The 14,676-nt window shown below is 47.5% G+C and overlaps 1 protein-coding gene across 6 annotated transcripts in view; it reads right to left on the minus strand.

Annotated features, from left to right (window-relative positions):
* Positions 1 to 660: 660 nt before the first annotated feature.
* Positions 661 to 14,676, minus strand: part of LOC119441364 (glycoprotein-N-acetylgalactosamine 3-beta-galactosyltransferase 1) — a 131,385-nt gene continuing 117,369 nt past the window's right edge. For all 6 annotated transcript variants that reach the window (XM_049661189.1, XM_037705976.2, XM_037705975.2 and 3 more), the window contains exons 4-5: positions 7,973 to 8,640; positions 661 to 4,632 (exon numbers count right to left, since the gene is read on the minus strand). In XM_049661189.1, the coding sequence (XP_049517146.1) occupies positions 4,462 to 4,632; positions 7,973 to 8,640 (839 nt within the window). In that variant the 3' untranslated portion in view covers positions 661 to 4,461. The remainder of the gene's footprint in view (positions 4,633 to 7,972; positions 8,641 to 14,676) is intronic.

Here is a 14,676-nt window from a genome sequence, read left to right on the forward strand (position 1 = left end):
TGCAGTTCCAGAAGATGTGCGTGTGACCTGCCATCTCCCTCCGGCAGACCCTACACTTATCGGTCGGGTATGACTCAGGGTACATGCGATGCATCAGTCCCTGGTTTTGTAGCGATCCGGTCTGGAGCTGTTTCAGTAGTACCGCCTCTGCTCGACTCAGGATAAACGTAATGTTTCTTACCAAAACAGACTCAGAAATGAAAGTGCGAGCCAGTGAACGCTGTCGGACTTCAATGCATGACTCAAGAAATAAATGTCGAATACATATGGTCATAAATAATATGAAATGCAAATAAACTTTCTTAGCTACAATCACAGTTAGTGTTCTTACAGTATTAGAACAAGAAAACAAAATGAGTTACTTGTGTCAAACACACACAATTAGAATGCCTGTGATACCACAAAAGTTGTGCAGGTTCTCCAGAGATTGCAGTGAACCGAAAGGTTCTGTACACTATCACGCTTTCTTGTTATAAATTGGGCTACTTTCTTCCGTTTTCCACAAACTAGCGAGAAAGACTGTCTCAGTAAATTAAGAGACAGCATAAAGTCAACTAGCTTTTCAGCAAAAAGGTATGATTACAAGATGTTGCTGCAGGACAGAGAAAATATGAAAACAGGTTCCTGCCAGCACAATGAAAATGCAGACGGCAAGTAAAGTAAACTTTTCAGACACACGCACACTTTATTCACATTCACACAATCACTTGTCTTAAAAAACTCAACGTGCACCTGCTTGATGTAAAACACTATTGGGCATTAAGAAAAACAATCTTTCTGTGATCCTTGTAAGTACACAGGTAAAAAGAAAACTAATTGATAATATAGAAAGGTTATTGTATAAGTCCACTTTTGTAACAATTTTCATTTCTAGGTTCACTCACACAAACGTGTACATTTGTACACTGTTAATATTTTTTGCATTCGTTAAAGCCAGATTAGAACCCGACATCAAGTCTCCCCTGTAATATTCTTTAACATGGTGGAATATCTTGTATTTATGATCAAATTCTCCTAAAATCGTATTAATTATACTTCTGAGGTTAATATTCCATGATTATCCTCTAAACATAAATACACTTCTGCATGCAGCAAGTACTCACACCTCGCCCACATCATGAACTTTACGAATGCACTTGTTGCAATGAAATTGTGCATACTAATGGTTGGCCTGCTGAAATAACTTTGACAGGAGGTCTTCTCTGTTACAAGTATGGTGATATTGTTTAATCAGACTCACAAGATACTATGAATTGAACAAAACATCGCATAGGTAATACATCACTGAACATGTCACAACAGGAACCACATTCACAGCAAACATAAGTACACGCGGTGGCATAAGCAAATGACTATACTTTCTTCTAAAAAGCCTGCAGTCATCCTGACAATGTGAAAGGTCATCGTGGAATGTTTCTGATAACTGGACTGCCATACTACTTACCAGAAGCAAGCACTTTTTAACTGCAAGCACTGCTTCTTCCCTGATGCACAAGACTAGCTTGCCACCGATGTGGACATACATTGTCCTAGTGGTGAGGAACACTATTTGATTAGACCTCAAGATGCTCATATACATTCTCACCACTGCAGGCAAAAATAGTAGCCTTGCAAGCATTGAGGGCTCTCGTGGCCTCACATGACACTTTCTATGAGAGTACATACACTAGCAAACTAAGGGACAAATATCATCAGTTAGGGCAACTGATGGCACATCAAGCATGACTAGGCCTCTATACTTGTCTCAACCCATTTGCTGGTGCCATTACCTGAGTACTGGCTGTAAAGTGCATGGCAGCCATGCTGATGTAAGGCCATAATCTCCAAAATTAGTGATGTCAGGCAGGGAATGTGGGCCGTGGGATGCAAATGAGCAGACTGATATGCCCGTGACTGTCGCAAAAATCATGTGCCTGAAAGTGTGCCTCACTGTTTTTAAAAGGGTGCTTCATATGTGCTATATGCAAAGTCACAAAAATGGTAGAAAGCAATAGCTGTCATTGTTTCAGATAAGAAACAAGCACATTGAAGCTAGCAGTACCAAACGTGAGAACTTATTAATTATTTGTGCCGTGCTGGCATAAGCGTTAAGCAATTAGCCTGATTATGCACAACCAAAATATGCACCACAGTGCAACAACTGTGCAGAGCTGTGTACACAAACTACATTATATACTTAATAACCTGACCAAGATGCCATATTTTATAAGGCCTCTAAAGCTTATTATTTAAAACACCACGAACAACCAATAGCAGCTGGAGAAAGTAGTGTATAAACCAGAATATAGGTTGACTCCTGACCTTGACTTGGCCATATGATGCCTCACAATGTGCTATAAAGATCACTATATAAAATGAGGAGTGACTTTTGTTTTAGCTGCTTCTTTCTTGGAAAAAATCTCGACTAATATTCTGCTTTATACGGTAAATCTGTCACTGTCTTATCTCACAAAAAACATAAAACATAAGCAAGAATTTCAAAAGACATATGACTGCTTCCCGAAAGCCAAGGAATGTTGAAGTGAATGTGATAAAATATTTAAAGTTGTCTTTTGGTCCATCTAATTCTTACACACGTATAAACTTACACTGCCACAGCACCGATGGCAAAGTAGACGATTTTATGCAATCAGAGCTGTTCACTTGATGGCAAGCCAAAAGAAAAAGAATAAAGACTAATGTGAGTAGCTAAAATGCACTCCAAACCTAAGAGGGAATATGCACAGTTAAGTGCACTGATGGCTATGTTTTGCAAAGAATAGTTTGAAACATACATCAAGCAGTCAGACTCCAAAGACAAGTGAACAATGAATGCCACATTCTATCTCCATACCTGCAGCCATCAACACATGCTTTAAAATTCTAGCTATACCTTAACATAAATATATCTCTAAGTTATTTACGTCATTATTAAAAAAACTGCATGTCATGAATGTCTGGTTAAATGAGACAGCTACACAAAACTTTTGCAGAAGCTTGAGCCTCCTAAGGGAAATTTTGCAGATCTAAATATTGGGGCCTATAGTTACAGAAAAGTTATGTTAGAACTGTTCATAAGAGCAAATGCCACCCAATGGCCATGTTGGACATGTTACCAAAGGCAGCTGGCCAACGGAACACAGCACTTGGCAAGAAAAGGCTTTGTGAATTCGGCCACAGATTCAGTTTTGGATGTTTATTCAAGTAAAGCTGAGATTCACTGGGTTTGTGGCGGTTGACTGAATTAGTAGTCAGAGACGCAAAAAAACTTTTGCTAATAGGATGTATCCCTACATATGAGACCTTCTTCCATTGCTAACACCTGTAGCACACTTCTGATGATGGTGGTTATTGATGGTAGGAGATTTAGGTCACATTTCCAGAATCTATGAGATTCATTATCATTTTATGCACAAAGCAATGGGCGTGAAATAGTTGCTCGCAAAATTCGCTTTTCCATTTTGAAAAAGAACATAATTGATAATTATACCTGCATAGCTAGCTGGCAAAGGGAAATAGTGTGAAGGATAACTTTTGGTAGCACTGTACTAAATTAAATTCTTCAGTTGCTGAGCCCTATAATTTTCTGATATGATTGCAATTGCAACATTTTTAACACATTAGGGGCCACTCACAGGATCAGCTTGCCAGCCCGAGTGCTGCAAAATTTAGAACTCCTGTACTTGCAGTTGTGTCCTTAGTTGGCAGGCATTGTGCCCCTTCCAGGAGCAGTTGCCAGCCTGCTCCTTGCTTTCCCTTTTCTGTCAAGTGTATATATGTTTTCAAATCAAATAATAAAATGATAATCCTTAAATGATGATGAGCTAGCTTGATGGGAATATATATTTCGTTCAAGAATAATTTTTTTGTTACACTGAGTGACTGAAGCCTTCTGTCATGATTTCTAGGGGAAATCACACTAATCACTTGCTTTTCACCTTCCATCATACTGGTGACCTTTGCATAGGTATGGCACTTTGCTACTAGTATGTCTACCATGAGTGACTATCTGTGCAACACAACCTCTCCTGTGACATTTCAACATTACATGGAGGCATTGAAACAGTGAAATGCTAGAACTACGGATTAGATTACACACACTCAAGTACTGAGGTGGGCACTAAGAACCCTTCACTTGCATTTACTTACTCTATTTCTACTATATTCCCATTGTCGGCAGTTCTCCCATCGGCAAATCACACCAGGTGAATATCAGCAGCACCAAAGAATGCCACAGTTCAATGCATCACTGATGACCCATTTGGATAAAGCTGTGGTGCTACGTGTGGTGTTATGCACACAGGCTGCATGGCAACCACAACAACTTGGCATGTGCCTATGGAATGCAATGTTGTCACAGGTCAGGCACACATTGCTGACTGTTCTCTGCTCATTTAGCACACAAGTGTACCATCACTGAAGAATGTCGCTGATGGCACTGTGAGGCAGCGCAGAATGCTCAGCATGAAAAGTTCCAGCCTATCACGGCACACTAGTCCTGTTGGTAGCTTTCTGGCTGATTGGTGCTTTTGGACGTATACTGGTGTCTATGCCATATGGTCGCAGGTGGTAAACAAGGTACTCCATGACGTACATCATGTTGGGGCTGACGTAATGGAATGAAATGGCTGTGTCGCTGCAGCAGTCCATGCCCTGCAAAAGATTCGACATGATCAGATTAGGCTAAACAGATGTCCTTCAGACACCAAAGTACAGGGCAGTGTTCTGGGACCTGTCCTTTTTGTAGTCTATACAAATGACAATGTTACATTGATAGATACGTCAGAAGCAATTATACGAGTTTTTGCAGATGACTGCATGCTTTTTAAAACCATTCTTATCCAGAACAGCCAGCAATGCCTGCAAAATAACTTGCATGCCGTAGTGACAAACCCATCTTCATGCTTATTACAAATAATAAATGTCCTCTTAATCATACGCATTCATTTAACAATTCTCCTCTGATAGAGATCGATGAATACAAATATTTAGGTGTTGCTATTACAAATGACATAACATATATATGGTCGAGCCATATTAATAAAACCTGCTCATCTGCATCAAAATAGCTCAGTGATATTCCACTCTGTGAAGGTGGATGACCAGCGCAGCTGTATATACGATGATAAACTATATTGATTTAAATAAAGACACATACTACATGAGTTGTCATTTTCTACCCTCTATTATTTTGTCACTAAGGTGACTACAGCTTTGTGGTCACTATGGTAGATGGCCGTGGGTTCTGGTAATGATGCTTGAGCGGGAATGGGCATGAAGGCAGCAGGAGACGTTGGCACACTCCTGCCGTCTTCGCGATTCTGCTCACGCCGTCATTCTCCTTAGGCACGCTGTCCTTCGTAGGCATGCTGTTCTTCCTCAGTCCGCACAATATGTGGCCTACCCATTACACGGCCGGAACGCAACTGAGATAACATGCCTATGCTGTGGGTGACATCACCATCCAAAGAGACACACTCATTGGCTATTAAATGCAGCTGGGGCACACCGGCAATACGCTTTTGCTTTGTATCAAGGCTACGCCGTTTTTGGTATAGGCGCTTGGTCTATGCACACAGCGATCCGCTGGAAACTAGCGTGTAACAACTCCGCTGTAAAAGCTCAGTTTCTTGCGGCACAAACTAAAAACAGCACCATCAGATATCAAACTATTTGCCTATAATGCTTTAATAAGAGCAAAATTGGAATATGCAAGTGCCGTTTAGGATCCACATCTAAAAATACAAAAAACATTAGAAATCCTGAGACGATGCAACAAAAAACTGTCTTTTTCATTTTCAATGCTTACGAAAGGAGTGAATCACCATCAGCGCTTATGGCCACTAACAATATCCCCCTTTTTCCAATAAAAAAGAGAAATTACTAGGCCGCAGTTTGGTCGCATTAGTCCTGAAACTCAATTTCTAGACAAATTAGACAGACATGCTCACAACCTCGAACCTTATTTATCGTGCACTAAACTTTTCATGCATTCATTTTTTCTCAGACTATTAATGAATAAAATGCATTACCACCTGCAGCATTTTGTGAAAAGCATAGACCTAATATTGAAAATTATGTATCTTTCTGTTCACGACCATATCATACCAACTATGATGGTTGTCAATACCACAATGCATATGAATGTACTTGACTAGTCATGCTTTGGTGTGCTGCACTGACTTTTACCATGTATATACCAGGTGTTTCTGCAAACATTTTAAGCAATCTTTAAGATCACCTGTGGTTATTAACGCGATTTAGTCCTTGAGCTGGAGCGCTCGAAGAAGCGGACATTACTCGCGTGAAAAATCAAAATGCATAATCGACTAATTAGCAAACAAAACAGTAATTATCTTTGGCTTAATTAATTTATGGTATATATTGCCATTTGCAAGCTGTAGCCAGTCAGTTTTCAAGGCATATCCACTAGGAGCGAATACTAAAGATGGCACCGGTTTCGAGATATGCCCAGTCAAACTTGAGGTAAAAATGCCCTGCTGCTCCCCTTTTAAAAGAAAATGTCATTTTATGCATTGATGCACAAAAGTAACTGAGACGCCTATGTATTTCGTCACCAACTTTGGGTATTATATTTCGAAACTGGTGTCATCCTGAAAATTTGCTCAAAGTTGATATGCCTGCGAACTCTCCGGCTAGAATTCGTAAATTGCAATAACTGCCTTAAAGTGATTCATTAAAAAGGTAATTAGTGATCTTTTGTTAACTAGCCCAATATGTATTTAGATTTTTCGTGCAAGTAATGTCCGCCTGTTTGAGAAATCGGCCTGCGAACTCTCCGGCTACAATTCGTAAATTGCAATAAGTGCCTTAAAGTGATTCATTAAAAAGTTAATTAGTGATATTTTGTTAACTAGCCCAATATGTATTTAGATTTCTTGTGCAAGTATTGTCCACCTGTTTGAGAAATCGAGCTCAAGGATTAGAAATGTGCTATCTGTTACACGTGATTTTTAAAAGTTGGTTAAAATCTTTGCAGACACATCTTGTATATTATTATAGTGTGCTTACTTGCTGAACTATGTTTTTACTACTTATATTTTTTGTATATTATTTGAAGTTATCTTGTCAATTACTTTTGTCATTCCTCCTGCATGGTGCTCAGAGTTCAGATTGCAGCATGTTCTAAGTAAAAAAACAAATACCATTACCACAACAAGCTACAATGCATCCAAATGAGGTATGTTTCTTGAGTACAACTGGCACATTTTTGCAAGGAATTTACGACAGTATTGTGTAAACATAAATTTGCTACATGTTTCTTTCGGTACATTATTCTGTGGCATTCACCCAACATAATCAACTAGTAGAACAAGACATATTTTTTGGAAACAACGGTCTGACAAAGTGACTTGTGTTCATCAGGCCTGACAAATAGAAATCCTTTGTCAAAACTGTCATCTTCTAAGACATCTTCTGTTTGACCACCTTTCAATCATTTCAAAACTCTATCTCCCTGTGAACATATGTCATGTATGAATTTTATCCATAGATTAACTGTAGGAAGTAAATGTTGACACTGAAACATTGTGTTATAGAAAAAAAAGGCTATTACGTAAGAATAATGCACATTATATGAATTAGTAAAGCAAGCTTAAGTTGAACAGGCATATCCACAAGCCCATTAGCGAGAGAGGCTCAGCACAGCAAGTTCAAATGACGATTTGTTTGGCAACAATCCACAAAGTTATAAATAACAGCTACAAGCAAGGCAAATGCAGAAAAATAGAAGAGATATCGTTCGGTGTGGTAGTGTTTGCACTTTCTCCATGGCAATACTCTAATGAGGACCATTAGAGAGCCGTTGCTCTTGAAGCCCCGTTTCATGCAGATTCCTGAAATCGAAATTATTCACAAATTTCGGCGGTACATTTAACAGTTTCCGATTATGGACCGTGCAAATGGTCGAAAAGCGGCAGGGTACAACAACCTGCGACAAGTAGCTGCATGGACAGCTTTCGTGGGCACGAACCTCCTTGATGGGGTAGTAGGCGTACGACCAGAGCCAGAAGTCCTTGGGCATCTGTCCGGGTATCAAGTGGCTCTCGGGCACCAGCGGGAAGAAGCGGCCCCTGCCTGCCGCGTCCCTCGAGTCACCCGCGGCCACGCCCAACCGCTGCAGGCAGCGCCCCATCTCGACGTCCTCGGCACCGCCGGCGTCGGCGCGGCAGCCGTCCTGCGGCCGCCGGCGGGCGAGCCGGCGCAGCGCCTCGCGGCTGAGCACGTAGCCCGCGCCGCCGCTCATGTAGCCCTGCTTGACGTACGGCTTGAACCGGCATCCGTAGTACACGGCCTGCGAGGCGTTCTTGTCGCGCAGGAAGTATCGCAGGTTCTCCACCACCACGTACGTGTCGTCGTCCGCCTTGAGGAACCAGTCGTGGTCGCGCAGGTGGTGCAGCGCCACGTAGTCGAACGCCGCCTTGGTCTTGGCCCATAGGTGGTTCCGTGACTCCGTCACGTTCAGCGCCACCGCAGGCAGTTGCGAGTCCGCCTGCGAGCTCATGAAGAGCAGCGTGTTGCAGCGGCGGCCCCACGTGGCCTTCACGTGGCGCGCTTTCTTGACGTGGTTGCGCGGCTGCGTCATCACCCAGCACAGCACGCGCACCTGCCACCGCAGCTCCCGCGCCACGCGGTCCTCGTCTGCGAGACAGCGATTACGTGGCCTCAGGGTTAATGCTATAGCAACTCATGCTGTAACAATGTTTACAATTAGTAATTACGCAGCACAGCAATAATACACTGAACGGAAAATTGGTGTTGGCCAAATATAAATTACTTAAAGAAGCAAAATCACGAGCACTTAGGTATCCCTATGTGGATGAATGCGAAAGAATTGCGACGGCCTCTTTCGCGTATTCGGCTGGACATCCAAGGGAGCCGGGAGCAGCTACTGACTGAGAATTCGAAGGTTCGTCTATCGGAGCGTACGACAGCGCTCACCGAAATCACCGCACTAGAGTTACTGTATATGGTATGTATATGCTACCTTTGGTAGCATATACAGTAACTCTACACCGCACCGACTGGCAGCGCCGCGACGCGCGGCACTATAGACCGGCCACCGGTGTGTCTATGTGACCACGTGACTTGTCCGTCCATCGGAGCAACTCCTCTAATTGGCGGAAGCGCACGTGGAGTCGCGTGCCCTTCCACCAATAAAAGCATCACCTGGCGCGCGATCTGCCTCTGTGACCACGCGAATTTTCCGTACCATCTCCAGCCACGCCGCCGGATTTTCCGTTTCCTGAGCCATATGTTGCTTTCCCATTAATATTTGACACGTACACATGTTTATCTTTCACCGGTGGCCGCTTTCAACATTGGCTGACAAATGTTAAACGTTATCGCTCGGCGCAGGACGCGCCTGCATTGGAAGCTTCTCGGACGTTATCAATGCTTCTATCCGTCGTCTGTGGTCACCGAAGCCCATGTAATCTGATTGTATGAGCGACGCGAATTGTCTAGAACTTTCTGGAAGACACGCGGGCATCAGGGATTAATCTGGAACCTTCGATGACTCAGGTATAAAAGCCGACGCGTTTCGCCGCTGATCAGATTTCGACGATCGCCGACTGTGTTCGCCGCTATCGTTGTGCTTCAAGTGTAACTTGCTTTTGTGGGCACAGGTTCGCCCAATAAAGAATCAGTTTCGTCATTCCCAGTTTTACGACTGTTTGCTTCAACGTCACTACTACGTGACATCTGGTGGAGGTGCTTTTACCGGACCTTTACCGGACCTTTTACCGGAGGTGCTTTACCTTGTACCGGACCCCCCCGTCCAGCCGTGAGCCAAGCCCACACCGTCTAGAAGACGTCGACGCCTACCCCGACCAGCGAGCTAGTCGCAGGCTACTGAACCTGCCACCGGAGTACGAACCCCTACCTGAGAAGACCAAGAGGACAAAAGTCATGACCTCGGCAGCAGCTACCATGACAGCCCCTGTGCAAACATCTGCGGTCGTGATGCAACAATCCAGGGAGCCGCCGACTTTCCGCGGTTCGCCATGTGAAGACGCCGAAAGCTGGCTGGAGGCATACGACCGGGTCGCTACGTTCAACAAGTGGGACTGCGACGAAAAGCTGCGCCATGTTTACTTCTCTCTTGAAGATGGCGCCAGAACCTGGTTCGAGAATAGGGAACGTTCACTAACAACCTGGGACCTCTTCCGAGCCGCCTTCCTGGACACCTTCACGAGCGTCGTCCGTAAAGAAAGAGCTGCAGCCTTGCTGGAAAACCGTGTACAGCTCCCGAATGAGGGCATCGGTATGTACACTGAAGAAATGACTCGATTGTTCCGGCACGCCGATCCAGCTATGCCCGAAGACAAGAAAGTTCGCTTGCTCATGCGGGGAGTTAAGCAGGAGCTATTCGCCGGACTGGTACGGAATCCACCAACAACAGTCCAAGACTTTCTCTCGGAGGCTACGACGATCGAGAAAGCACTGGACATGCGCAACCGGCAATACAATCGCCGTTCGACGCCACACTACGCCGAGGTCCAAGGACTTTCCGACGACCTACGAGACACCATCAGGGCGATAGTACGCGAAGAGCTGCGGAAGTTGCTACCGTCGTCGCAGCCTCAAGTTGCTTCCATCGCCGATATCGTGCGGGAGGAAATCCAGCAATCGCTAGGACTTCCCGAATCGCCGCAACCCCAGCCGGAAGCGATGACATACGCCGCCGTCGCCCGTCGTCAAGGCCCCCCTCCGCGCTCGCGCCAGGGCCCCGTAACGCCGCAATTCCGTCGCCCAGCGCCGCCGCCGCAGCCAGCACGCCCGCCCGTCGCCCAGCGCAGCTACCCGAGAAAAACGGAGATTTGGCGCGCCCCCGACCACCGCCCGCTCTGCTATCACTGCGGGGAAGCCGGCCATGTCTACCGCCGATGCCCATACCGCGAGATGGGCCTACGAGGGTTCGCCGTCAACGCGCCACGTCCACAGCTTGGCGAGCGACCACGTGACATCGCCGACTACCTCGCCGGAGCTCAGTGGCAACCACGACGACCCTCACGCTCGCCGTCACCAGGCCGCTACATCTCGCCCCATCGCCGTCAGTACACCGGTCCCACTCGGGGCCGATCTCCCAGTCCTTACCCGGGAAACTAAAGGCAGCAACCGATGGAGGTGCGGTTGCTGTACGACGCAATACCGAAGATCCTCCGCCGCCGACGAAGAAGATTCGCGAATCACCACGACGAGGTATCAGCACACCGCCTGGCAAGAGCCCTAACGACAACACTTCGCCGCCGAAAGAAGACCTACCGACGCGACGTAGCAGCAGCGGAGCAAGCCGACGCAGCCGTGATCCGACGCCACGACTTAACCGCAACGCCAGACGACGGTCTACGGACTTAGACGTGCTAATCGATGGTCATCACGTCACTGCTCTCGTCGACACTGGAGCCGACTATTCCGTCTTCAGTGGCCCGTTCGCCGCCAAGTTGAAGAAGGTGAAGACTGCCTGGCAAGGACCCGATATCCGTACAGCGGGAGGCCACCTAATAACGCCGGCTGGAATCTGCACAGCACGAGTCACTGTGAACAACCGCACTTACCCGGCGAGCTTCGTAATCCTGCAGCACTGCTCCAGGGATGTCATCCTAGGCATGGACTTTCTAAACCAACACGGTGCAGTCATCGACTTAAGGTCCAAGTCGGTAACGCTTTCAACGCACAACGCGATACCACCGGATACAGACATCAGTTACCATGCCTTGAATGTGCTAGAAGAACAAGTCACCGTTCCGCCTCGCTCCAGCGTAATGATTTCCGTCGGTACCGAAGTGCCTGCAGACATGGAGGGCGTCATCGAGGGCGATCATCACTTACTGCTCGACCGTGAAATTTGCGTCGCTAGAGGCATAGCTGAGCTACGTGCAGGGAAAGCAAGGGTGATGCTCACAAACTTCAGCCCCGAATACAAGCACATGAACAAAGGCACCACGGTCGCCTACATCGACGAAATAGTACAAGCCAGCAGTGCTTTCGCCTTCACGGATTCCAGTGCACCTGCAACGACGACTATAGTACCTGAACCAACTTTCGACGTCAATCAGAACCTTCCCAGGCATAGGAAAGAACAACTAAAAGCTCTGCTCCTGCAATACAAGGACTGCTTCGCGTCGTCGTCAAAAGTTCGACAAACCCCTGTCGCCAAGCACCGCATCATAACGGACGAAAATGTCCGCCCACTCCGTCAGAGCCCGTACCGAGTTTCGGCGCGCGAACGCGAGGCCATAAGGCAACAAGTCGACGAAATGTTACGCGACGACATCATCCAGCCGTCCAAGAGTCCGTGGGCGTCCCCCGTGGTGTTAGTGAAGAAGAAGGATGGAACCCTACGTTTCTGCGTCGATTATCGTCGCCTCAACAAGATCACGAAGAAGGACGTATACCCCCTCCCACGGATTGACGACGCCTTGGATCGACTCTACAACGCAAAGTATTTTTCGTCGATGGACCTCAAAACCGGCTACTGGCAAATCGAAGTCGACGAGAGGGACCGGGAGAAGACTGCCTTTATAACACCAGACGGACTGTTCGAGTTCAAGGTCATGCCGTTTGGTCTTTGCTCGGCACCTGCGACTTTCCAACGCGTCATGGATACAGTACTGGCAGGCTTGAAGTGGCAGACTTGCCTCGTGTATTTGGACGACGTCGTTGTGTTTGCCTCAAGCTTCGAAGAACACCTGCGGCGCCTTGAAACAGTTCTTCAAGCTATCAAGACCTCCGGACTCACGTTGAAGCCAGAAAAGTGGCGCTTCGCATACGAGGAGCTCTTGTTTTGGGCCATGTCATCAACAAGTCTGGAGTGTGCCCTGACCCACAGAAAACGGCGGCCATCACTGACTTTCCTCCGCCCGCCGACAAGAAGGCAGTGCGTAGATTTCTTGGCCTGTGCGCCTATTACAGGCGCTTCGTCAAGGATTTTTCACGGATCGCCGAGCCACTGACGTACCTCACGAAGGCCGACGTCGAGTTCAAGTGGGAGACGCCGCAAATCGAAGCATTTCAAGAACTGAAGCGACGCCTACAATCGCCGCCCATCCTTGCGCATTTCGACGAAAACGCCGATACCGAAGTCCACACCGACGCAAGCAGCGTAGGACTCGGCGCCGTGCTTGTGCAGAGGACTGACGGACTAGAAAGGGTTGTAAGTTACGCTAGCCGGTCGCTATCGAAGGCGGAATCAAATTATTCCACAACAGAAAAGGAGTGCCTCGCCATCATCTGGGCTACATCAAAGTTTCGCCCCTACCTCTATGGCAGGCCCTTCAAAGTTGTGAGCGACCACCACGCCTTGTGTTGGCTAGCTAACTTGAAGGATCCTTCAGGTCGCCTCGCACGATGGAGTCTGAGACTTCAAGCATTCGACATCACCGTCGTTTACAAGTCCGGGCGAAAGCACTCTGACGCCGACTGCTTGTCTCGCGCCCCCGTCGAACCGCCGCCACAGGATGACCAGGATGACGACACTTTCTTGGGACCCATCAGTGCCGACGAATTCGCCGAACAACAGCGAGCCGACCCGGAACTAAGGAACCTTGTAGATTACCTGGAAGGCAAGACCGTCACTGTGCCGAAGGTGTTCAGGCGAGGATTGGCGTCGTTTTTCTTGCAAAACGACATTCTCCTAAAGAAGAACTTCTCGCCTCTCCGAGCCAACTACCTCCTCGTGGTACCCTCAGCATTGCGTCCAGAGGTTCTGCAAGCTCTCCATGACGACCCAACGGCTGGACACCTCGGTTTTTCCCGCACGCTCGCGAGGATACAAGAAAAATACTACTGGCCTCGCCTCTCTGCCGACGTCGCCCATTACGTAAGGACATGCCGAGACTGTCAGCGACGCAAAACACCGCCGACAAGGCCAGCCGGACTTCTACAGCCGATCGAGCCACCTCGCCGACCGTTCCAGCAGATTGGGATGGACTTACTGGGGCCTTTTCCGACGTTGACGTCCGGGAATAAATGGATCGTCGTAGCTACGGACTACCTCACCCGCTACGCCGAAACAAAAGCCTTGCCCAAAGGCAGTGCTGCCGAGGTAGCCCGATTCATCGTTGAGAACATCCGCCTGCGTCACGGTGCCCCAGAAGTCCTCATCACCGACAGAGGTACTGCCTTTACGGCAGAACTAACTCAAGCCATCCTGCGATACAGCCACACAAGCCATCGCCGGACCACCGCCTACCACCCGCAGACGAATGGCCTCACCGAGCGCCTAAATAAGACCATCGCCGATATGCTGGCAATGTACGTCGACGTCGAACACAAGACGTGGGATGCCATCCTTCCGTACGTGACCTTCGCATACAACACGGCCGTGCAAGAAACGACGCACATGGCGCCGTTCAACCTGGTCTACGGAAGGAACCCGGCAACGACGCTTGACGCCATGCTACCGGACGTCACCGACGAAGAAAAGCTCGACGTTGCCACCTATTTGCAGCGTGCCGAAGAAGGTCGACAGCTCGCCCGACTGCGCATCAAGAACCAGCAGAGGACCGACAGCCGACACTACAACCTTCGACGACGCTACGTCGAGTACCAGCCCGGCGACCGTGTTTGGGTCTGGACTCCGATACGCCGACGAGGACTTAGCGAGAAGCTGTTACGTCGCTATTTCGGACCATATAAGATCACCCGACGTATTGGCGCACTGGACTATGAGGT

The sequence above is a fragment of the Dermacentor silvarum genome, chromosome 2 (assembly GCF_013339745.2).
Source record: "Dermacentor silvarum isolate Dsil-2018 chromosome 2, BIME_Dsil_1.4, whole genome shotgun sequence".
Lineage (NCBI taxonomy): Eukaryota > Metazoa > Arthropoda > Arachnida > Ixodida > Ixodidae > Dermacentor > Dermacentor silvarum.